The following is a 26,782-nucleotide window of genomic DNA, read 5'->3' as shown; positions in this document are numbered from 1 at the left end:
ATTAATCACTGGAGTCTAATAAAATGCCTATAGGACAGATAACTAATCAAATCAAGTGTCCTTTAATTACAAATTTGTGTTCCCCTTAAGCTAAAAGACAAACATTCTGTACTCCAAACTAGCAGTTAGTCCTATCAAGTGGTTGGAACGGATCATTTTGGCAAATGTACTACACGGCTACAGAAAGTTACAGAAGTTAAGGCTCACCCATTGAATGAATACTTGCTTAGACAGATTAGTTCAGGAAACATTTGTTTTCTGTTTGCCTATATTACTTTGCAATTTCTTGGAAAATTGAACATACAAAAACCTTATTGCAACATTATGAACATATGAACAGCAATACTGTTCCTGCAAGGTCAAGGAGCAAGTTGCAGAATGTCGATATGCACTGAACAGTGGAGAAGAACTCAAGTGCTTCATTTCCACCAAGAGTGCATATTTTCCCACTACTGAATAACAGTATAGTTGCAGACATTTTTACTGTGTAACATAACACTAATAAACTCTGCCTCCTTACACCACTGGGGGCCTTTGAGGGTTGAGTACATTGGCATAGATCATGTGTGTTAAGAAGTCTTACAATTTATAGTACTGTCAGATGTTTTTATTGAATTGTGGGAGTCTGTATATATGTTCATACAGACATCAATATTATTTTTCTTTCAGCATTCTTATTAATATTTAATTAATATTACTATTGTTATAATTATTATTATGTGTGGTATTAAAATTTTTACCATATAGTCACTGTGATCAGTAAAGAATAAATGTAGATCAGCACATATCATAAGACAGCAACTAGGCAGAGAGGCAGTTCCATGATGATAACCCAGCAGCTGAAGAAAGAAGAAGACATAATAATATGGATGAAGGGTCAGATGCTGGATAATTCACACAGCAGCAACCGGAGTGTGAAGGAGAGGATGCAGGCGATAGCATGGAGAAGTGAGGGTACATCCCAAAGGACAAATGGAGAGAAGTGCAGGACAAATAGAGAGTAGTACAGGCCAGGGCCATAACCGGTCAGATAATAACCCAAATAGGACTAAAAGCAGTCCGGGTCATACACAGAGAGGTGATAATGTTAGACAGTGTTACATAATAGGTTTATGGGAAATCTCTATTAAAAGTTATAAATATTATTGTAATTAGAAATATATTTCAGTTAGAAGAAAATGGATTAAAAGCATGTTGTATTGGTGTTACTGTAATTAGTTCCACTTCAAAGGTTGGCCTTTTGTTTACCTTGATCACTACCTGGGTAGTAAACAGCAGTCTTCTTTGACTCATCCAATCAGACTGTGCCCGATATACATTTGCTAGGTACAGTGACCAATTAGGGAGAGTTATATTAGCCACAGTACAGAAAGGAGAGGGGATATAATGCTTTGTCAGCAAGCTATGTCTTTTTTTGTGTGGGAACACATGGCAGGCACCATGCCCGAACTGAAGTGGAAAAGTAAACTAACTCCATGCTTGTACATACATTGTATTTTAAATATGGTTGTTGTGTGTAATTTGTAAATATCATATAAGCCAGGGGACTTATACTGTTAGTGTCCATTCACACTAGTCCGACTTGTCAGGCGACTTGGTCAGCCTGACAAGTCACGCACTGTCGCGGTCCATTGACTGGTACAGGAGCCGTTCTAATAGGAGTGACACAAATCGCTCCGACTTAGAAAAAGGGTCCTGTACTACTTCGGGGTGACCTGGAGCGACTTGTATAGACATTCATTTTATGAAGTCTGTGCAAGTCGCGCCGAAGTCGCGCTGCACGTGACTTCACAGGTCGCCCCCTAAGTCGGAGCGACGTAGTGTGAACCGAGCCTTAATGTGTTGTAAATACTGTTTATTGTGTAATTTGTATATATTATGTAACCCTTTCAATAAATGTGCATTGCGGATGAAATTACCTCTTTTGTGTAAGATCTCTCAGGCTCTAGATGTGTATAGGTACATACTACTACAATGATTGGGGTGTATGCACATTTACACATAACCTAGGCAACAACAGGAACTTGGATCAGATCCAAAACAACACAAGGAACTATTGCTAACTCTTTAAGCTAATCAGAAAAGCCTCTTATGAGTTAGCCTGTAAGAGGGGGTACCTAGCAGCAAGGAAGCTTTCTTGACATAGGCTTGTCATTGCTAATGTTTAGAACAGGTGGAATATATATTTTTCCTCATAAGTTATCATAGATATATATCATAGAAGTCAGTTTTCCTACATGGAAACATGGCTAACTAATTATCCTAAGCATAAGAACTGGTTTGCAGAACAATGGGAGCAGGAGCTTTATACTGAGCTATACAAATTTTAAATATATGGGTATAAAATAATTTGTCTGGGATTACATAAAAAGACAGAAACAACTGAGACAACCTTAACCCACAGGAGAACTGTGGTTAGTTCTCCTAGATGTGTTAATGTTCTTTTTAAAATAAAGGGTAAACATAACAAATATTGATTTGATTTAGGTTTTATCTTTGTATACACTTTGTAGATTATTAAGTGGAAAAGAAAAGCTATTCATTGCATTATTTGTGAAAGCATCTCCTTTTTACAGCATTTTTTTTACAAATGCCTAAAACTTTTGCACAAGTCTGTATATAGTTATACAACTTGAAAATAGTATAGTATCTTGTCCTATGTGCTTTATGTGCATAATTCAATTTATTGCTACCTCTGTCTGTCAGGACTTACTAATAAGAGATGGTTACTATGTTTAGGTTTTTAGAATATATAGGCTGTCAACAGGATCTTCTGACATTTGACCAATTACATGCTGTAAACATATACAAAAATGTCAAATAACAGTAGTTTCCCATTTAACAGACTGTTTTGTTTATTTTCAGAAATTGCCCCAGGAATCCCAGCAATATCAGCAAGTACAACATTAGAAATAAGAAAAATCAGTGTTATGACAACGGAGAACACCTCAAAGGTTGACAAGAAAATCACTTTGGTAACTAGCAGCAGCATATGCCCTTCAGGAGAGACTGAGGAGGAAAAGGCTAAAAGACTTCTTTACTGTTCACTATGCAAAGTCGCTGTCAACTCTGCCTCACAGCTGGAGGCTCACAACAGTGGTACGAGACTGCAATTTCCTCACTGCCTCTGTAGCCATGCAATTACCATGTAATCTAAGTAGATGGAGTCAAAGGTGACTGAAGTGTGGACAGGGAGCTGGTAGATTACATAGACTCCATTAGTTACAAATACATGCCTTCATGAAACTATAGAGCATAGAGTAAACATTGTAAATACAACAAAAAAAGGCATTAAATCATATTTATTCATCTAAATTAGTCTATAAATCACATTTACACATTTATATTCTTTTTTGATGAATATGCTGATATAAATAAAATAATCCCATGCATGTAATAAAAACCTATTGGGTATACAATAAATCTTCCGATCCAAAGATCAGCATGATCTAAATATAATTTAAAGGGATGCATAAGTTGGTATATTGTGTCTGTTCTATATTAATTGATTTGTATGTTTCACTGAATGACTAATAAGTTATTTATTGTGTTTTTATAATTATTTTAAACTGCTCATTTTTCCTTGCGCATAATGTTACCTTGATGTCCAATGTCATTCGTGTAACTTTCTTTAAACTACATACCCACTTGTCATGTGCTTTACATTAGGAATTTTTACCTATATTGAAGAGCAGTTGATCTCCTTAGATATACATTTATTTTCATTTTTTTTTTTAAATAAATGCAAGTCTATAGAGAACATGACATTTTACATTGAACCATAGTAGTAGATGGCCAGCACCTTAGGATGTAAGCATAAATCTCCCACCTCATATTTACCACATGAGCTATACAACTCAAAACTTTGGCCTATTTGTTTAAGCATATGTACACTCACCACACACCATGTGGCAATGGCCAGGCCTACAGATTGTTCAGTAAAGCACCAGGCATTGCAATGTGTGATAAAGTCAGGGGTGTGCCTAATGGCAATTGAGATGTAGATAGCAAAGAATTTATAGATTCTGCAGTAAGGGGTAGGTGCTTCCTGCTTCCTGCTACAACTATTAAGTTAAACTAAACTAAAGTTTAATTTGTTTTGCTTTGAAGAAAAAGTCCACTTGTTTAAAATATTAATATACAGTGGGTACGGAAAGTATTCAGACCCCCTTAAATTTTTCACTCTTTGTTATATTGCAGCCATTTGCTAAAATCATTTAAGTTCATTCTTCTTCCTCATGAATGTACACATAGCACCCCATACTGACAGAAAAACACAGAATTGTTGACATTGTTGCAGATTTATTAAAAAAGAAAAACTGAAATATCACATGGTCCTAAGTATTCAGACCCTTTGCTGTGACACTCATATATTTAACTCAGGTGCTTTCCATTTCTTCTGATCATCCTTGAGATGGTTCTACACCTTCATTTGAGTCCAGCTGTGTTTGATTATACTGATTGGACTTGTGGGGGGTGTTTTTCAGCTGCAGGGACAGGACGACTGGTTGCAATCGAGGGAAAGATGAATGCGGCCAAGTACAGGGATATCCTGGACAAAAACTTTCTCCAGAGTGCTCTGGACCTCAGACTGGGCCGAAGGTTTACCTTCCAACAAGACAATGACCCTAAGCACACAGCTAAAATAACGAAGGAGTGGCTTCACAACAACTCCGTGACTGTTCTTGAATGGCCCAGCCAGAGCCCTGACTTAAACCCAATTGGGCATCTCTGGAGAGACCTAAAAATGGCTGTCCACCAACGTTTACCATCCAACCTGACAGAACTGGAGAGGATCCTTAAATCCAGGTGCGAAAGACTTGTTGCATCTTTCCCAAAAAGACTCCTGGCTGTATTAGATCAAAAGGGGGCTTCTACTAAATACTGAGCAAAGGGTCTGAATACTTAGGACCATGTGATATTTCAGTTTTTCTTTTTTAATAAATCTGCAACAATGTCAACAATTCTGTGTTTTTCTGTCAGTATGGGGTGATATGTGTACATTCATGAGGAAGAAGAATGAACCTAAATGATTTTAGCAAATGGCTGCAATATAACAAAGAGTGAAAAATTTAAGGGGGTCTGAATACTTTCCGTACCCACTGTATATTTGTTACAGAAGCTATTTTGTAAATGAATACCTTAAAACATTTCATATCCATTTCAATCTACTATAATTTTATAAAACTTTTAGATGTTACATCTATCCACTATGACAAACTAAAGGTGTTGGTTCACAGCTTTTCTCAGAAACTTGCACTAAGATACAAGAGTTTATTCTTTTAGGAGATACTCTCAAAGGCCAATTCTTTTCTAATGAGATGCAAACACTACAGATTTCCTCATTAGAAAGCTGAGCTTTCCTAAAGCCTCGTACACACGCAACGAATTTCCGCCGACCGGTCGTCCGTCTTTTGTCCAGAGTGCGTGGCGGTTGGTTGGAATGTGCTCTAGACTGCACACGAATTTTCCCGTTCGACAGAATTCTACTTCAGAAGTGATGTCATGTGTTGGATTGCTTTCTATGTGTTCTTTCATCTCTGAGCATGCCTAGTCTTGCTCATAAGATTTTTCCCCTTCGAAATCTGTACTAACGAGACAAAAATCGGACGTGTGTTGCCGGTCGACAAAAATTATATAGCCTGCACACCAGGATTTTTTCGGCCGAAAAGTCGGAGTCGGTTGTCGAAAGCACCATACTAACAAGCCAAAAATCAGCAGATTGGTCGTTGGACGAAATTTGCCGGCTGAATTTCTTCTCGTGTGTACGGGGCTTTAGGTGGCTAAAATGAAGGCAGACCTTCCTATTTAAAAATCACTCTGGAAAGGACATTGTGAAACCAACACCTATTCCATCAAAACAGAAAATGGTAGAAATCTGCAAAACAAGTTTGCTAAAACCTTTGCAATGTATATACAGTAGATCACTATAGGGAATTATGTTTTTCATAAGAGAAAAAAAACAGAGTTACACTTTAAAGCACTATTATTGTTGTTTACTGTCTATCCATTTGCCTTGCTTGACTGAAAGTGAAAATGTTACATTGACAAAGATCTGCAGTCGAACAAAATGGATTTTCCTGATAACCTCGATTACAACTTATAGGTTTCTGCCTTGGCTGAGAATACAGTGCTTGCTATGTTGTAGCATTTAGAAATGGCAGATTTCCCCGGGGAAAGTCCTCAACATTCTATTAGTTGGAGGAAGTGGGAAATTGTATTAAACTCCTAGCCTCACCTTTAAGTAATATCGGGCTTTTTTTGTTGTAAATGCTCTATGTTTCATCATCTTAAAAGGAAGAGGAACATTGCAGCTTCCAGGATCTCATACACAAGGACTTGGACAGCATTATCAAACACATCATTAATAATTCTAAATTCAGCTTGAGGCCTATTTAAGGAGTAAATTACATGTCTTCACTGCCAAAATTATTTCTCCTCACCATGCCAAAAGTTCTGCTTAAGTGAAAAAGATCTGTAATAAGCTTGAATTTTTCCTTTAGCTTTACAATGTCTTTCTTTTATTTGGATTATATGCTGAATTGCATTCAACATCTATAACATTTAAACATTTCTGAGTATTTAGCTCATAGAGAAGTGATATTATTTTTAAAGAACTTCTGAACATTATTAATTCCAGTATTTTTAGGTAGAAAATAATTTAAAATATTACTAATAAAGACACATAATGAAAAATAAATCTAAAATATTTTGATGTTTAACCATTCGCTGACCACACTATAGGAAAATGACAGCTACAGCTCACTCGGTCAGTTCTGGTAGGGCATTATATGTAGTCCTCCCATGATCGTACCCCCCCTCTCCATGTGCTCACTGTGGCATGCACTCTGCCTGCTCTGTGATTGCTGATCACAAATCAGGATGAAGAGCCAATCACAGCGGCTCTTTACCACATGAGCAGCTGTGTCCAATTACATCTGATCTGGATGTACTGTAAATACACTTGCCGATTATTGGCATTCCTTTTTCACAGTGTCATAGCGTGAGGGGACAAGAGAGCCAGTAACCGGCTAGTGTGAAAGGGGACATCTGCACTGATAATCAGAGCACTTATCATCATCAGTGATGCCAATTAGTGCCCATCAGTGTTGCAAATCATTGCCAATTAGTGCCATCAGTGCTGCCAATCAGTGCCTCCTCATCAGTGCCAACTATCAGTGCCAGTCAATGCAGCCTCATCAGTGCCCACCAGTGCCGCCTCATCAGTGCAGCCTTTTAGTGCCCATCAGTAGTGCCCATCAGTGCCTATCAGTGCTACCTCATCAGTTCCCATCAGTGCTGCCTCATCAGTGCCCATCAGTGCAGCCTCTTAGTGCCCATCAGTGCTGCCTATTAGTGCCCATCAGTGCAGCCTCATCAGCTCAGATCAGTGAAGGAAAAAAAATCCTGTTTGCAAAATTTTATAACAGAAACTAAGAAAAACATTGAGGTTGAATAACTAAAGGCAAATCCACTCTGCACTGCAAGTGCACTTGAAAGTGCAGTCCCTGTAGATCTAAGGGGAAGATCTAAATTGAGGGGAAGCTCTGCTGATTTCTATCATCCAATCATGTGCAAGCAAAAATGCTGTTTTTTATTTTCCTTGCATGTGCCTCTCAGATCTACAGCGCCTGCACTTCCAAATGCACTTGTAGCTCAGAGTGGATTTGCCTTTAGTAAATAAATCCCAATGTTTTTTTTTTCAAAATGTTTGTTCTTTTTTCATTTGTTTAGAAAAAAAAAAAAAACCCAGGGGTGATTAAATACCACCAAAAGAAAGCTCTATTTGTGTGGGAAAAAAATGATACAAATTTTATATGGGTACAGTGCAGATGACTGCACAATTGCCATTCACAGCACTGAAAGCTGAAAATTGGCCTGGGTGGGAAGGGGGTAAAAGTGCCCAGTAGGCAAGTGGTTAAAACAAATTAAGTATTCACCTTAGATAGTGTGGGGAAAATGTTAAAATTCCTGTTATTTTTTTATTGCTATCTCTGTCCTGCTGGGGAGAGTCACCTTTCTATTTGTCCTGGTGTCCTTTATCACTGGATCAGAAAGTGATAGGATATCTTCTTAAATGTTTCAGTTGTCACTGGTACAGGAGATGAGGAGAAACCTCCAATGGGGACACTTGTTCTGATGAAAAAAAAAAAAAAAAAAAAAAAAAAAAAAAAAAATTAAAATAAATAAACTTTAAGCTGCTCATAGTTAAAGTATTCAATAAAATAGATAAAGTTAAATCAAAAGTGCTGAATTTTAACCATGTAAAACATATTTAGACAATGAAAGGAAATTAGTAAAAACTGTTTCATCAAGGTCGAATTTACATTTAAGCACAGATGGCTTGTGCCTATAGGTGCAGGGCCAAAGTGGTTCCTCTTTCTTGTATAGTTACTGTTACTCATTTGCATTTATTAGCAATTACAGCTGCAAGAAAAAGTATGTGAATCCTTTGGAATGATATGGATTTCTGCACAAATTGGTCATAAAATGTGATCTGATCATCATCTAAGTCACAACAATAGACAATCACAGTCTGCTTAAACTAATAACACACAAAGAATGAAATGTTGCCATGTTTTTATTGAACACACCATGTAAACATTCACAGTGCAAGTGGAAAAAGTATGTGAACCCTTGGATTTAATAACTAGTTGAACCTCCTTTGGCAGCAATAACTTCAACCAAACGTTTCCTGTAGTTGCAGATCAGACGTGCACAACGGCCAGGAGTAATTCTTGACCATTCCTCTTTACAGAACTGTTTCAGTTCAGCAATATTCTTGGGATGTCTGGTGTGAATCGCTTTCTTAAGGTCATGCCACGGCATCTCAATCGGGTATAGGTCAGGACTCTGACTGGGCCACTTCAGAAGGCATATTTTCTTCTGTTTAAGCTATTGTGTTGTTGATTTACTTCTATGCTTTGGGTCATTGTACTGTTGCAACGCCCATCTTCTGTTGAGCTTAAGCAGGTAGACAGATGGCCTTAGGTTCTCCTGCAAAATGTCTTGATAAACTTGGGAATTCATTTTTCCTTCGATGATAGCAATCCGTCAAGGCCCTGATGCAGCAAAGCAGCCCCAAACCATGATGTCCCCACCACCATACTTCACAGTTGGGATGAGGTTTTGATGTTGGTGTGCTGTGCCTCTTTTTCGCCACACATAGTGTTGTGTGTTTCTTCCAAACAACTCAACTTTGGTTTCATCTGTCCACAGAATATTTTGCCAGTACTGCTGTGGAACATCCAGGTGCTCTTGTGCAAACTGTAAACGTGCAGCAATATTTTGTTTGGACAGCAGTGGCTTCCTCTGTGGTATCCTCCCATGAAATCCATTCTTGTTTAGTGTTTTACGTATTTTAGATTCACTAATAGGGATGTTAGCATTTACCAGTGACTTTTGTAAGTCTTTAGCTGACACTCTAGGATTCTTCTTAACTTCATTGAGCAGTCTGCGCTGTGCTCTTGCAGTCATCTCTACAGGACGGCCACTCCTAGGGAGAGTAGCAGCAGTGCTGAACTTTCTCCATTTATAGACAATTCGTCTTACCGTGGATTGATAAACAGCAAGGATTTGGAGATACTTGTATAACCCTTTCCAGCTTTATGCAAGTCAACAATTCTTAATCGTAGGTCTTCTGAGAGCTCTTTCGTGCGAGGCATCATTCACATCAGGCAATGCGCCTTGTGAAAAGCAAACCAAGAACTGGTGTGTGTTTTTTATAGGGCAGGGCAGCTGTAACCAACACCTCCAATCTCATCTCATTGATTGGACTCCAGTTGGCTGATATCTCACTCCAATTAGCTCTTGGGGATGTCATTAGTCTAGGAGTTCACATACTTTTTCCACCTGCACTGTGACTGTTTACATGGTGTGTTCAATAAAAACATGGCAACATTTCATGCTTTGTGTGTTATTAGTTTAAGCAGACTGTGATTGTCTATTGTTGTGACTTAGATGATGATCAGATCACATTTTATGACCAACATGTGCAGAAATCCATATCATTCCAAAGGGTTCACATACTTTTTCTTGCATCTGTATATGGTCATATCATATATGCTTACTTACACACTTACACTTAATATCACATGCTTAGGTTTGCAAAACAAAACAATGTTCTGTAAAATAAGTCATTTTAATGGAGGGAGCACAAAAAATTATAGTCCACCACTCAAAATCACGGGACCTGCGCCCCTTTAATATTAAAAAACAGATGGAATATGAGAATCAAAAAGCAGCTGTGTGAGATAAAAGCACCAGGATGGATGCTAAGCTATGTAAAAGAACCAAAAATATAGTATATAATATATTGTCCAGTGCATACCTTTTATTAAACTTTTTTTACACATTACTAGAGGGTGTTATATCATCCTTGAATGTGTGTGCTGTTCACCACATCCACTCCTTTTTTGATTCATCTAGCACTACTATGGGATTATTTTTGATTTTAATGGAGGGATGCTGCAAAGGTTGCCATTAAAAAAAAAAAAAAAAAAACTTTGAAGAGGTACGAGCAGACAGCCTGCAGGAGCCCTGTATTGCACCCGTGATCTGCTGATATTTCAGGCTCATATAAAAAAATATAGAATGGGATTGGTGCAGCGCTAACACAATTGAATCCACAGTCCATACAAATGTTCAAATGGATCAAATACAAAAGAGCAGTAAACAAAAGTTCATCAGAGAGTGCTCCAATAAAGAAGGGAAACTGTCCACCACTTCAAACTTGGAAAAAGCCCCGAGTGCAGGAACCGCCACCAAGATAATAAATGGCCTCTTACCAAATTGCAATGACCCCCATTACAAGGATCAAAGACAGCCTGTGTGATCAAATCAGTGCCCAGATCGACATGTATCGATTCCCAGTGTTCCCTCAGCAGCTCCGACCGGAACAAGTGAACATAAGGAAAAGAGGGACAACTCCAATAGTGAAGTACGTTCACAGGTTTATTCAGTAAAAGCAGAGTGGCAACTCACGTTTGCATGAAGAAATCACAGCATGTCTCGGAGCTATACTCTCAGAACCTTTGTTTCCAACCAATAAAATGGCCGCCGTGTCTCCTTGCTGGCCTCAGCACGACGAACCGCAGGCTCCTCCTCCGACCGGTTTCATCAACATGTGACACACCCCCTGACGAAGTCACGTGTTGATGAAACCGGTCGGAGGAGGAGCCTGCGGTTCGTCGTGCTGAGGTCAGCAAGGAGACACGGCGGCCATTTTATTGGTTGGAAACAAAGGTTCTGAGAGTATAGCTCCGAGACATGCTGTGATTTCTTCATGCAAACGTGAGTTGCCACTCTGCTTTTACTGAATAAACCTGTGAACGTACTTCACTATTGGAGTTGTCCCTCTTTTCCTTATGTTCACTTGTTCCGGTCGGAGCTGCTGAGGGAACACTGGGAATCGATACATGTCGATCTGGGCACTGATTTGATCACACAGGCTGTCTTTGATCCTTGTAATGGGGGTCATTGCAATTTGGTAAGAGGCCATTTATTATCTTGGTGGCGGTTCCTGCACTCGGGGCTTTTTCCAAGTTTGAAGTGGTGGACAGTTTCCCTTCTTTATTGGAGCACTCTCTGATGAACTTTTGTTTACTGCACTTTTGTATTTGATCCATTTGAACATTTGTATGGACTGTGGATTCAATTGTGTTAGCGCTGCACCAATCCCATTCTATATTGCTATTTAGATCTGGTATTTCTGATTCTAGATCAGGTGCTGGCTGCTTTCATTTGGTCTGTTGACTTTTTATTCATGTATGTTTTTATCTTTACATTTTAGCGCAGCAATATCCCCATTTTCATATAAAAAAATGATACATGCACATTTTTTTTTAAAAGATGTGCATTTATTTTTATTATTATTATTTATTTATTTATTTATTTTAGAAAGGTAAACCTATCCTTTAACTTATCCTGGTTTAAAGCTCATTAAGAGTTTGATATTGTGGAAGCTGAAACATGATTTCCCAGAACTCTTAGGGTCCTTTCACACGGCCGCTCCGTGTGTCCGCAAATCATCCTATTTTTTTGCGGATGATTTGCGGACATAATGTAAGTGAATGGCACTGCAGATGTCAGCGGAATACCATCCGCTGACATCCGATTTTCCTCCTTTCAGTTCTGTTCCGTTTTTTGGAACGGAACGGAACAGAACCCTATTTTTTCATCCGTGTAAAAAACGGAAAGGAAGGAAAATCGGATGTCAGCGGTGTCATCCGCTGACATCCGCAATGCCATATACTTACATTATGTCCGCATATCATCCGCAAACGGATGGGATGATATGCGGGCACACGGAGCGGATGACACAAATGTCATCCGCTCCGTGAAAAAAAAAAAAAACCCGCAGCAGACTAAAGCAGCGGAGCGGCCGTGTGAAAGAAGCCTTATTTTCCATTATGCTCTTAGTTTCAACCAGAGACATTTTATAACTTGTAGTTGCTTGAATAAATGGGTGCATGTAAAGTGAGGCTAGTCAAGCCTTCCCTTCCTCCCCAACATCCTCTCCACTAAAAAAGATTTAGGAGGAATGTGTAGGAATCTGGAAGCCACTTTTATAATAAGAAGCAAACTTAAAACAATTTAATAATCACCAATATAAATTCATAGTAAATCACTTCGTCCAGTGATGTAAAACCTTGTTAATCACTATGACCCTCAGTGGTTCAGCAAACCACAAACAGGCTGGGTTCAGTGTGAGCTCATGATCGATCAGAACTGAAATCACATTCACACCAATCAGCTTTTAGATTCCAATCCCATTGAGAGGAAGACAATTTCATTGTTGTAACCAACCCATACTTTACCAACCATCTTCACCCATGAGACTCAATGGGTATATAAATTATCCCTTTCTTTGGCATTTATTATCTGATGAGTAATTATTAGGCTGTGATGATCCCACAGTACCCTGTAAGCAGTTGCTGCACAGCAGAACTTCAATAATTATTATATTAATAACATATATTTATTTAATTTTGATACAATGCTTTAAAGATATGCTTGCATCTACCTTTGCATTTTTTTCCTTTATATCAGTGTGAATAAGGTTATTGAACCTGTATATGTTTGGGGACCAATACAATAACCCATTCTGATAAAAATGTTTTAGCCTATGTTTTTTGTATCCTAAAATGTAATAACTCAAAGGTGAAGACTTTACTGTATAGGTTACCCTATATAGGTTATATATTCAAAAAATACATTTCAGGCCACAGGAATGGTACTGTTTAGATCTGCGGATAGCACCACTATTCTTATAACCTGTGCTGCCTGTGGGCTTATGCTGTGCATTAGGTGGCTTGCCCCTCATTCTCTATGATCTAGTGAGTGGAGCATCTTAGCTTACTAAGAGCAACATAGACAGCACTAAATATAAGTCTCTTTACTGATCCCAAACCAGTTTACAGCTTTGCCTGAACTGAGTCTTTATATGTATATATATATATATATATATATATATATACCTAGAGTTAGCCTCGAGAAAAAACAGAAGACTGTTCAAAAATATTTGGGCATGGTCTTCACTTTAAAAACAAATCTTATTAAGGAATAATTTATGTCAGACAATTACATTTTCATCATCTATACAGTCTGGTAGGTATATATAGATAATACCGTAATAAATTCAGATCTGTAATTTTTAAAATTTATTTATTTACAGCTTGATTTCCTAATTATTTAAAATTCTTTGCCACTAAAGTATTCTCATTGTGTTTTAATACAGACCTTATTGGAAACAAAATAAAAAAAAAAAAACACACACTGGAGACAATGGACAATCATGTTCTACTCAGTATAAACCAGTCTTCCCAAAATGCATAAATATATTATCTGATGCTGTTTTAGCACAAAATCACACTTTTCTAAAAAAAAAAAAAAAATACAATGAAAATAGCTACAATTACTACTATTTGTATTGCAACTTGTATTTATACCATATCCTATCACTATGCATGATTCATTTTCCTTTTTAATGTGGGCTAGCACTTGGCCCTGTTAATGTGCGTATAAACAGTCAATGTCATTCAGTATATCTCTAACGTGCCTTTTTTTTAAGTACAGAAATTTAGAAGAATGTTATGCTGTTTTTGTTATCTTTTCCCATATTTACAGGTACAAAGCACAAAACCATGGTGGAAGCTCGAAACGGAAGTGGCACTATTAAAGCATTTCCCAGAGCTGGTGTAAAAGGAAGATTGGTTATCAACAAAGGGAGCACAGGCCTTCAAAACAAAACATTTCACTGTGAAATTTGTGATGTCCATGTCAATTCTGAGACTCAGCTTAAACAGGTAATAGCATGCTAACAAACGTAGTCGGTAATATAAATATTAAAGCAGCTCTGTTGCTATGTAAAACAAAAAAAAGTGAGCAAGCCAAACCTGCCAAGAAAAGCATCCATATGTACCTGTCCCTCTCCATTAAATTTTGCTGGAGAAAAACTATGAAGCATGTCTGTTTGGATGTCTGGTCCAATAAGTCCTTGTGTCCTGTAATGATGTAGAGGCTGAAGAAAAGAGTCATACAGCTCAGCAGGGGGTTGCAAACATCCAACAATACTTGAGGTGTCAGATGAAATTTATTTTCAGAAAAATTTTCATCTTAAAAGTTTTCAATATGAAGCTAGACTCAGGAACACATGGCCATGACCTCAAACTAGCAAAAAAAAAAATTTGAAAACTAATCCCAAGCATATTATGTTTCCAAATAAGTAATTGATGTTCGGAACAGACTTCCAGCAGAGGCAGTTTGACAGTCAGCAATAGGTGAAATTTAATATGCTTGAAACAAACATAGATCTTTAGCAAAAAAAAAACAATAATAAAAATCAAAAAGGGGGCAAATATGATAAAGATGATGAAGATATAATTATCTTTTAACCACTTCCCGCCCGTCGTAAAAGGAAAATTACACGGCTGACCCAGGATAACATGGTCCCTGGTGAGCCATGGATGGGCCTGACTGAGCCCCAGGAAGGGGGGGAGGGGTAGAAGGACATCTTCATATTTTTGTATATATACCCTATCATTATATATACACAATTCTCCATAATCATCCATACCCCATTCTATATATAACACCCTATCATTATAGCTACACCCCACTATACATACATCAAATTATGCCCCACCGTACCCATTATACCACATAGTTATAAATACACCCACTATAGAAAAACACCCCATAATAATATATATACACACCAATATTGTATTATATATATATATATATATATATATATATATATATATATATATATATATATATATATATATATATATATATATAGATATATATATATATATAGATATATATGGATATGGATATAGATATAGATATATATTCACACCACACGCATGCATACATTGCTATTCCACAAATTTTTTTTTACATACTATCCTATAATGGGTTTGAACACAGAACTGGTATATATCCCTTTACATCTTCATGATGCCCCATTGTGTGCCAGGGCACAGAACTGGCATATATTATATATACCATTCCCTATAGTGTAACTGGGCACAGAGCTAGCATACTGTATATCGTACAATATTAAGATGTAGTGCCTTGTGGTGTACTTGGGACACACATCTGGGGAATATGTTCCATTATAGAATGCCCTTTATTGTGTCCGGGCACAATGGTTGCATATATCCTACAATACTGTGTATACATAATGCCCCAAACTTGACACCATGCTGGTGCATACATACAGAATACTAATTCTTAAAGAAAATAGATTCTGATACTGTCCTGTTATTTACTGTTCTAATAAATCTTCACTGTGAAGCAAAACTTAGGCTACTGTATTTTCACTGAATTGGAAATGATGATATTTTTTGAAAAATACAATGAATTACAAGGCTGTAGAGAACAGTGCACCATTGCAAACTTATATTCTGAGGTTTTAATTACATTATTTTAATATAGTCAGTCGTGAACTAAAGTGGGCCGGTCTAAGGCATGAAACTCCAGGGGTGAAAATGAGTCCCACTCCGGCCCTGAGCCGAGGACACGAACTAATCAGCTCCTGAGCATATAATCCTTCTCATTAAGAAGACTGCATTAAAGGTATAAACCACAACACTGAGACACCTCTGAAGAAAAAAAAAAAAAAAAAAACAACAATCTATTTCTTATGGAGCATTCATAAGGGAATTAAGGGAAGGTTTCAGGGCCCAAAAGGTTATATAACTAAAAGGTTGTTTAACTAAAGGCAAAATTTGTTTTTAGATTTCAATAGAGTGGTCAGTGGGTTAGAACCACTGTCTGGTTTCTATTGCTTGCAGTCCAATTTAAGAAGATTCATTCTTTCTAATTACTCTGATCACCTGGAATAAAAGTGAGGGACAATCCACATTTTTAAATTGCATTCAGAACAGGAATAGAAGAAAAATCTACCAATGGGGACACTTGTTGCCATGACAACTGTCTAACACAGAATTTTCCTCACATTGGAAAGTTATCTTCTAACTTAATTTGAGTCTACAGGCCAGAAAGTGAAGGTAAATCCCAATAAAGAGATGCAGATGGCAGAAAAAAATGACAATAAATAAAAAAAAAAAAAGTCTTGCTTTCAGATATACTTTTAAAAAAATATTGCCTACAGCTATGGTTCAGTATAATTTTAGCTTTAAATGTAGTGTAAGCATTTTAAAACTTATAACATATATCAACTTATTCTGCATGTATATTCTGCATGTATGTATGGTGTTCAGGAATACAAAGTAATATTCTTGAATGTATTTTATGGTCAAGTAGATAAGAAGAATTGCATATAAACATTTAATATTTACCCTATCAGTCAGCAAGCAGTGAGACCCCCTCCCCTTCTTGAATGAGTCATAAATAGCTCAGAAGAGAACCCCCTCCTTAGAGGATCTTGTCTAGATCTGAAGTCTGCAGGAGCAATCAACAAGTGCAGAGCCATTTCTGTGCTCTCCTAATAGAAATCCCAGAATTCTCTGCAACATGCAAATACACCCGATAGAGAGACAAATGCCTCCAGGAAAAATGTATCTCTTAAAAAGACGGTTACTGTTTTATCTGGAAAGCAGAATTGATTACAGTTTGTGAGAGGAAAGAGTGTCCTATTTTGTTTTTAAATTGTAATTACATCCTTTTTTACTACAGGGTACACATCATTTTATATATCATTGATATTTGACTTTATGATCTGTGTAGAGCATAAATAATTATGGTAAATATTTTCTATAAGCATACATGTTTTAAGCTTATGTTTTTAAAAATACAATAATCTTTTGGTGTATATAATACAGTTTATAAAAAAACACATAGATATATATATTCATATTCCAGAGCTTGCTAAATAATATAAAGGACGGGATTATTAGCTCAATCTCAGTTTTCACAGATGACACAAAGATAGGCAGGGCAATAACTTCACATCAGGATAAAGAAATCTTTCAGAATGACCTGAACAAAATAACAGAGTGAGCAACAACATGGCAAATGAAGTTTAATGTGGAGAAATGTAAGGTAATGCACTTGGGGGCTAAAAACGTAAACACAAACTACTTACTAGGGGGGAACCAATGATGGAGAAAGATCTGGGGGTCCTAGTGGAAGATAGACTAAGTAATAGCATGCAATGTCAAGCTCCAGCTGCCAAAGCTAGCATGCATAAAAAGGGTATATACTCCAGAGATTAAACTATAATACTGCCACTTTATAAAACTCTGGTCCAGATACATCTGGAGTATTCTGTCCAGTTCTGGTCACCAGTCCTCAGGAGGGATGTGTTGGAGCTGGAGAGAGTCCAGAGAAGGGCAACTAAATTAATTAGGGGATTGGAAGACTTTAATTATGAGGAGCGATTACAAGCGCTTAATTTATTCTCCCTGGAGAAAAGACGCCTGAGAGGGGACATGATAGCAATTTACAAATACCTCAATGGTGATCCCAGCATAGGAAATAAACCATTTAGTCTCATAGAGTATAAGAGAGCATAAGCTGCGTAGGGGGCTTTTCATTGTCAGGGCGGTAAGAATTGGTAAGAATTGGTGGTATCAGCAGGGAGTATTGATACTTTTAAAAGACTCTTGGACATGCATCCCAAAGAACACAATATTCAGGGATATGGGAAATTAATATCGTCACTGAAACACACCCGTACAGGTTGAACTAGATGGACTGTTGTCCTTATTCAACCTTAACTACTATGTACTGTATATCTAAATAGCTTCCCAACTATATAGCTATATTACATTTCTTCCAGGGTATTGTTTCTTTCTGTGACCCCATTAGAGAGACTTCTTATACTTCCTCACCTTGTCACAACCAAACAAGAAATGGTTGGTATGAGTGTCCCCAGGCAGGAAGGGACAGAAAACAAACTGGGGGTGTCGTTAAGATTATATTGACACCCCCAGCGTATCGCATATGGCAGTGTGAACTGCCGGGGGTGCGTGTGCGATGCGGGAACAGGCTGCGGATTTGCAGCCTTCCCGCATCGCATAAGTGTGAACCGGACCTTATACCATGAATTATATATTCTTCTCTGAAAAAAAATTATATTGGGTAGAAAAAAAAACAAAAAAAAAACACAATAACAACTAGTTTTTTTGCATAAAAATCTGTTATTGTCTATGTGCCCACTGGGGATATTCCCCATTATTTCCTGTACCCACAGGAAGGGAGTGGAAATCTCCCCATTAGGGACACAGATGGTAATAAAACCAGCTATGACTTTCTAACCCTTCTTTGCTGTATCCAAAACAAAATTAAATGTTATTGCTGGATTTGGGGTTTAAATATAGTTACTTCCCTACTATGTCAAAAACTAAGTAAACACAATGTGGGTTGGAGTTTGATTTTAAAATTTGATGGAAAAATGGGGAACTTCTTTTCCAATACTCAATTGACTTTCCAATCCTCCTTTAGAAAACTGTCACTTGATCTTTGCAAACCCTATTAGCCTAGCGTGGAGTATGACATAATATAACCAAAGCAAAATACTTTGTGAAACTTCAATATCTTTGTGAATGTTTGGCTAAATAGTTTTTGTTCAGTTGTCTATTCCTCATGAGGCTCAATGGCTATGAATTAAACAATGTAAATCTGTTTGAAATAGATGCATTTTTTAAGCTGAGTATACACAAAACTGATAGATCCCTGCATCAACACAACAATGTGTAATGTGGGGATCTCTCCCGCTGTGCTTTTGTATTCTGACAGGGAGGCTTATCAGAATACACTGATAAGCACCTGCAGTGCTAATCGAATGCTTGTTTTCCAGCAGGATCATTCGACTGAAGCTACTAAATGGCGTTAAGTTTGATAGGATTTTCCTATGATATTTAGTGACATCTAGTGACCAAATGTGGTAATGTCCCCCTTTTATTAAATTAAAAACATTCAACCTGTACTAGAAATAGCCTAATAACATTTTCTTTGCCCTTTCAATGGAGGAATTTATTTTCTCTTTTTTTATAAATATACTCCTTGATGTCATATTTAAGTCTTTCTCTTAACCACTTTAGCCCCGGATGATTTAGCTGCTCAAGGACCAGGCCCTATTTTGCGATTCAGCACTGCATAATTTTAACGGACAATTGCGCGGTCGTGCGACGCTGTACCCCATCTAAATTGACGTCCTTTTTTTCCCACAAACAGAGCTTTCTTTTGGTGGTATTTGATCACCTGTGTGATTTTTATTTTTTGCGCTATAAACAAAAAAAGAGCGACAATTTTGAAAAAATAACAATATTTTTCACATTTTTTTATATGAAATTCTCAAAAAAAATGTAAAAATCAAAATGTTTTAACATTTGCGTTCTAACGCTTGCGCAAAAGTTATTGCGTTTACTAACTACGGGAAAGATTTATGTCATTTTTATTGTTTTTTTTTTTTACTAGTAATGGCGGCGATCTGCGATTTATTTTGCGGGACTGCGACATTTTGGCGGACAGATCGGACCCCTAACTGACATTTTAGACACTTTTATGGGTACTGTTACTGTAAAAATGAAACGGGCAGGGAAGGGGTTAACTGTACTGGTGATCAAGGGGATAAATGTGTCCCTAGGGGCGTGGTTCTAACTGTCAGGGGGCGTGAATAGTGAAGTAATCACAGAGACATGCGATCCTATATAGCAGGATCACATAGACCTGTGATCACTTCAGGGAGAATGACAGACAGCTGTGTTTACATCAGCCGTCTGTCCTTCTCTCTCTGCTGCGGGAGATTGCGAGTGGCCAGCGGCCATCAGAGCCGCCGGTCACATGCACTGGCTCCCCAGCTAACGAGCGGGGGCAGGAGCGTGCCGCCGGTGGTGCGCGCTCGCCACCTAGAGTCTCTTGAGCGGGCTACATCGCTTTGCCCAGCAGCGGCAGAGTGCCGCAGTAAATGTACGGTGGGTGGGGCTGAAGTGGTTAAAAACCCCTTCAGAATTATGTAACGAAATTGTTGATTCAGGTTAACCCCACTTCTTGTCTACCCTGTGTTTTAAAGCAAGTTTGCTTATATTTCTATTAAAGCTAATTATAAGCATGCATTTGTTTATTAAGCACATCAAGTGTGGCCATAAAAGAGCAGATCTCTCACTAAAGATAAGGACTAACGAGAGATCTACCTATCATATTTTTTCAAAAGCATGAGGAATCTGGGGCACTCAAAGATTTTTACCTTCTTTATTGCTGTTTCAAACCAAAGCTAAAAACAACATTTTGCATTAATATTATTATTGTATTATATGCACCTATCATTGGCCAGATTTTTTTCTACCCTTGGTGTAAAACAGCAATAAAAAAGACAAAACAAACACAAGGACACACTGGCCTAGTGCATTATCCTCTAAAAAAGTTTATTCAACTAAAAGGTATAAAAATACTCACAAATGAGTTCTTGATAAAAGCATATCCAATTAGGTGCATTGCCATCAGCATCGAGATCAAAGAGTGTACCGTCCCCTGAAGCTGGAAAGGCTTACACGTTTTAGAGGCTTAGCCTCTTCCTCAGAGCCTAAAACAACAATATAGGAGCTAAAAATCAGTGAGTGTCATAGATTCCTTTCTCTATTTGGCAAAGAAGAGATAGAAATATTCTCTTGAGGAATCTCTTCAGTACTGGAAAGTCTGACCAAAGCTTTCTTTTCCAGGGCTGATGCATGGATTTATGTCCCCGAAACACTGTCAGCACTGTATAGCTTAGAAAATGCACCTTTTTTGAGCTGCACTGGGGGCAAATCACACTGCATTTGCGACCTGCTTTTGGGGTGTTGTTAGCTTTGAAATGATACCCGCAGCAAAACACATTGCAACCAATGCTTTGTGGGAAACGCTCAGGGATCCCTGCATTTCCAGCACCAAATATGGGTGAACCAGGGCTGGAACTGTGAATGAGTTCTATGCAGGCTGGGATGATAGAGCAGGGAACTCTGTCAGGGCTCATTCAAACTAGAATAAGGTGTGGGAAACCCACTTTCCCTGCTCGTTTCCCACACTGCATTCCAAATGTACTGCCCTTGCAATCTGCAGCTGGTGTCAGTGCAATGTTAATGACACCCCAAATGCAGGTTGCACAACTGTGTTTGCCTTCACTAGATAGCATGGTACAGGAGTACCATGCAATCCAGTTGCAGTGTGTTTCAAAAAGTAGTGCATTATGTTTGCTGTGATGCTGTACAGTTTCAGCCTATTTGAAATGAATAGGCTGAAATCGCACTGCACCTGGATTGCATGTGAATCATTCAGGAATGCACGTCGCGCTTCGGTGTGATTCATAGTGTGAATGGGCCCTCAAGCTATGAAAAACAAAAAAAGAACCCACCACAAAAGGATCCTGTAAATGTAGCCCACAAAAACAAAGAATTTATATTAAAAACAAGATCTAAATGAACTCACAAAAAGAGAAGAGATCAGTCATTAAACAAAACAGGAGATGACGCACTGCTTTGGGATCAAAGTCGGAATAGGGAGGAGAGCTGTCCAGAGCAGACAGCGGATCTCCTGCTGTGACTCACACCACTTTGAGATGGGATGCTGACTGCTGTCATACAAGGTCCCATCTCTTGGATCGGCTCCTATAATGGGCGTTACACTGGTTCAATTTTCTGAAATTGGACCATTGTTCCATCCATCATAAGAGAGGATCCAGGAGGTGGGACCTTGCTTGACAGTGGCCGGCTCTCCTTTCTGATTCAGGCTGTGATCCCAGTGCAGTGTAAATTTCCACACGGCATTGTTTAATGCTTGATAGCTTCTCCTTTTCTAAATGCATTTTGTTTTTGCTTTAATAAACATTCTTGCTTGTAAACTACACTTAGAGGCTCCTTTTACCCTGAGCTCTAAGGCAGCTGCATGACATGTCTATATGCTGGTGCCAGCCCTGTTCTTTTGTAAATGTAAGTGCCACAAACTCAATAATTTTTATATGTGAACCATACAAAACTGGGAACTACAATACTTTGACTTATCTTCCCAACTCTGATGCTCAAATTAGTAGTAGTTATATAGGGCCATGCTTGGCCAGCCTGAAATATGCAGACTTATTAATTAATGCCAATATATGAATCCCTTCAACCAGTGACAGCATTATTATATTTGTAATTTGTAAGTGTATATTAAAGAAAAGTAAAGTAAATCTTTTTTTTTTTTTTTGTTCCACTATTATTAACCTCCTAAAGTGTTACTGAACCCACAACAGTAAAATCAGTCTGTATATGCAGTAAAGCATGCTTGTTATACTCACTGTGGAACCTAAGGGGTTAATCCTTTGCGTTGTGTATAAAGGCTGTTTAACCACTTTACCACCGGAGGATTTTGATGTCTTACGTCTGGGCCACTTTTTGCGATTCGGCGCTGTGCGAATTTAACTCACAATTGCGCGGTCGTGCAACACCATACCCAAAAGATATTTACGTCCTTTTTTTCCCACAAACAGAGCTTTCTTTTGGTGGTACTTGATCACCTGTGCGATTTTTACTTTTTGCGCTATAAACAAAAAAAGAGCGTTTATTTTGAAAAAATAACAATATTTTTAACATTTTTTTATATGAAATTTCCCCCGAAAATATGTAAAAATCTAATTTTTTTAAAATTTTTGGCCAATTTGTTTTCTGCTACCTATGTTTGGTAAAAAAAATCACAATAAGCATATTTTGATTGGTTTGCGCAAAAGTTATTGCGTTTACTAACTAAGGGAAAGATTTTTGTCATTTTTGGTGTTTTTTTTTTTAACGAGTAATGGCGGCGATCTGCGATTTTTTTTGCAGGACTGCGACATTGCGGCGGACAGATCGGACACTTGACTGACATTTTTGACACTTTTGGGGGTACCAGTGACATTACTGCAGTAATCAGTGCTATATATATGCACTGTTACTGTAAAAATGACACTGGCAGGGAAGGGGTTAATTTTATTGGAGAGGGAGGGGTTAATGTATGCCTGGTGCTTACTAACGTGTGGGGGGGAGGTGACTGAGTGACACAAGGACAGATCGGATGTTCAGCTATGCTGAACACTCCGATCTGTCACTCCCTGTCACTTAGGAGATCCGCCTGCTCTGTTTACACAGGCGGGCGGATCTCCAAACTAGATTCCCCGATGATCCTCCCCTGGCCCGACTCACGCTGTGAATGAAAACAGCGGTAGCGCGCCTCCGGCAGTGCGCGAGCGCCGCCTACAGGGGGAGGGTCTATGTCGCTGGACGATAACGAGCCACTGTGCCGCAGTAGAGGCACAGTGAGCAGATGTCAAGTGGTTAATTATGTCTCTCTGATCCTCCTCTTATTTCACTGTCTTCAAAAAATAACCTGATATTTACAGAACCAGAAGACGGGCTGCACATGCTCAGTTTGATGTGTATTGCTAGATAGTTTTTTTTTTCTTGAGAGAGTGCATGTGATCAGCACAGGGCCAATCAGCACTGTCCAGACAGAGGGTCAGGGGAGAATGAAAACTCCTCGTACAAGCTTTACTAGGAACTGACACAAGTCACAAATCTGCTATATACTGTTGATGAGAAAAGGTATTTATCCATTTATATTTACTAAAATAATTGCATTTCCATTTTCTGTGTACTGTGGGAGACCAGATATAGTGAATGCAGGTTCTGGGTTTAGTAACACTTTAATGATTTAAAATGTATTATCATGTGGTATTAATGCCCTTATTTGTTGGGCATTCCAAGGATTAGGTTTACTGTGCTACTTTTTTTTTAAGGTTTAATGTACATGTATCTTACAGCACACAAGTGTTCATGATCATGTGCTGGTTGCTTTCATACTGGGCTGTTGCTTGGCTGAGGCCATTGCCTTTACCTATTATTGCCAAAAAAGTAGAAAGATACAGGCCACAACATCCAAAGTCTTCTGACCAGAGTCAGTCCCATTACATAATCCTCCTGGCCAAGAAGAAGTTAAACAGGACTGTATAATGAGCTTTGGTAAAACTGAAAGTTCAAGGTATTAACACAAAAAACTGCATTTTAAAACCTAGAATGTATTGTTTACAATGGGAAAGGTGTGCTTGCTATTATTGATTATGTTGGAAATAAAGCAAACTACAAGCTGGAATGTAACAAGGTACCCTGTAATTTACTTCACATGATGTATTTGTGAAGCACTCCATGATTCATTTTTATACAGCCTCAAACAATACAATATTTCTTTTGTCTCCCACTCATATTGGTTTTACATCTGATAATCTCTAACATTTCAAATCTTTTTACTTTAGAGCAACACAAAAAAAAAAAAAAAAAAGAGAGATTCAAGTTTCACTTTATGGTAGAACCTTTAGATGCATTTAAAAATGTTAATTACACTTACCACAATCAAAATTACCAATACATTTATCGTTGTTTTAATTTATGGCATTCAAAATAGCAAGTGTACGTATGTTAGCTCAAACCCTATGTTGCAGATGGAATGCAAAAATAAAAATAACGACATGAAAGGAGCAAAGAAAAGCAGCTATTTTCATGAAAATTGTTTGCAATACAAATATTCCAGTCTTTTGCTATGAAAACTGAATTATATGTATTCAAAGATAGTTCTTTAGACCCCCTCCAGCTATACTTCTAATGTGAACAATTTGACTACCCTCTCCACAGGGTAACCCTTGACAGGCCAGAAATGTTAATCTGGAGAGTTGACTTCCTTGTATATCTTTTTTTTTTTTTTTTTTTTACTAGGTTACTGCATAGTAGGCAGGGCTGCATACACACTTGCTTATGTCTTTTCCGAACATGCTGTTGTATTTTGATATGCAAAATATAAACTATTACACACATATTACAAACATTACGTGAATTATTCATTATGACTGCATAAATGTTGAGACATTTGCAAAGTCATTTTTAAAAAAAATGGACCCTTGTCGTCCAGAAGTGACAACTGTGCTTCCCCTTAGATATGATACAGTTACTGAGCATTGTCAGACCAAGGGTAGTAAGTTTGTTACTAGCAGGATCACTTACTAAAAAAAAAGGGAAAGAAGAGCCTTAAAAAAAAAAAAAACGAATGTAGCCACCGCCTCTAAGGGCTGGTACAGTAGGCTGAAATATCTTGAATTCTTATCCTTGGGCTTATATATGCTTCAAGGACTGTAAAGTATACAGTCTAGGGTCCTAAAGTAAATCTACAGTAATGGGCAGATTGTTATTAAAATATTATTTTTATTGTTGCTTTTTTTTGGGTAGTGTAATGAAGGGTTAGACCCTCTTCCAAACTTTTGCTGTGACTGTGTCCCTGCTGGGGAGATTCGCCCCTTATTTCTCCTGGTGAAGGTTGTCAATGAAAAAGAAGTAAAGTGAAAATCCTAAATTCTAGTTGTCAAGTGAGCAAATGTTGAGGGGAGATCTTCCAATGGGAGTACATCTTGATCCAATAGTGACAACTACCTAAGATGGGAATTCCTCTACATTTTTGGGAGATTTCTTCACACTTCACACTTTCTCCCCAACAGGACACATTTAGCAAAAAAATATATATATATTTTGGGATATATATATATATATAATACACTTTAAAGTGGTTATAAAGTCTGAAGGTTTTTTTACATTAATATATTCTCTGCATCAAGGTAAACCCCCCCCCCCAGCCCCCCCCCCAGCCCAGTATTTCGATGAGCCCAATCTCGAACCAGTGATGTGCACCAGAGCAGGGGCTCTTGCGCCTCTCTCCCTCCCCATTCCCCCGCCCTCCTGCTCCATCCTCGTTGGCTCAGATGCAGCAGCTCGAGCCACTAGCTCCTGCTGCTGTCAATCACAGCCAGAGAGGAGGGAGCTGTGGGATGGAGACGAGCCACGCTCTGTGTGTTAGGATAACATAGGTCAGGAATAAGCACACAGTGATGCCCCCATAGCAAACTGCTAGGCACTCAGTAAGAGGGAGGTGCCAGTAACAACCCAAGAGCCAAGAGCTGCTTTCTGCAAAAAATATTGCACAGAGCAGGTAAGTATGACATGTTTGTTATTTTAAAAAATAAACTACAATCACTTTAACCGCTTGCCGCCCGCCCGCTGTCATATGACGGCGGAGCGGTGCGACCATTATCCTGGGCCGCCGTCATATGACGGCGGCACTTTAAGCAGGGCAGGCGCGCGATCGCGTGCGCGCCGCCGTGCACTGCCGGTGTCGGGGTGTCCCCGGGACACCCCCGTCACCGGCAGGGGGGAAACAGCCAATGGGCGTGGCTGTTTCCCACGTGATCGGCTGTGTTCCAATGACACAGCCGATCACAATGAAGGCGCCCACAAGATGACCGCGCATGCGCGATCGGGAGCGCGCAGCGCGGTCATGTCGG

At 38.5% G+C, this 26,782-nt stretch overlaps 1 protein-coding gene across 2 annotated transcripts in view; it reads left to right on the top strand.

The window, feature by feature from the left end:
- ZNF385D (zinc finger protein 385D) overlaps window positions 1–26,782 on the top strand; it is a 473,768-nt gene that overhangs the window by 429,439 nt on the left and 17,547 nt on the right. For both annotated transcript variants that reach the window (XM_082259105.1, XM_082259106.1), the window contains 2 exons: window positions 2,866–3,099; window positions 14,128–14,306. In XM_082259105.1, coding sequence (XP_082115231.1) covers window positions 2,866–3,099; window positions 14,128–14,306 — 413 coding nt within the window. The remainder of the gene's footprint in view (window positions 1–2,865; window positions 3,100–14,127; window positions 14,307–26,782) is intronic.

The sequence above is a fragment of the Pelophylax lessonae genome (assembly GCF_965119305.1).
Source record: "Pelophylax lessonae genome assembly, chromosome: 5".
NCBI lineage: Eukaryota > Metazoa > Chordata > Amphibia > Anura > Ranidae > Pelophylax > Pelophylax lessonae.
This window is presented reverse-complemented; position numbering and strand designations above follow the sequence as displayed.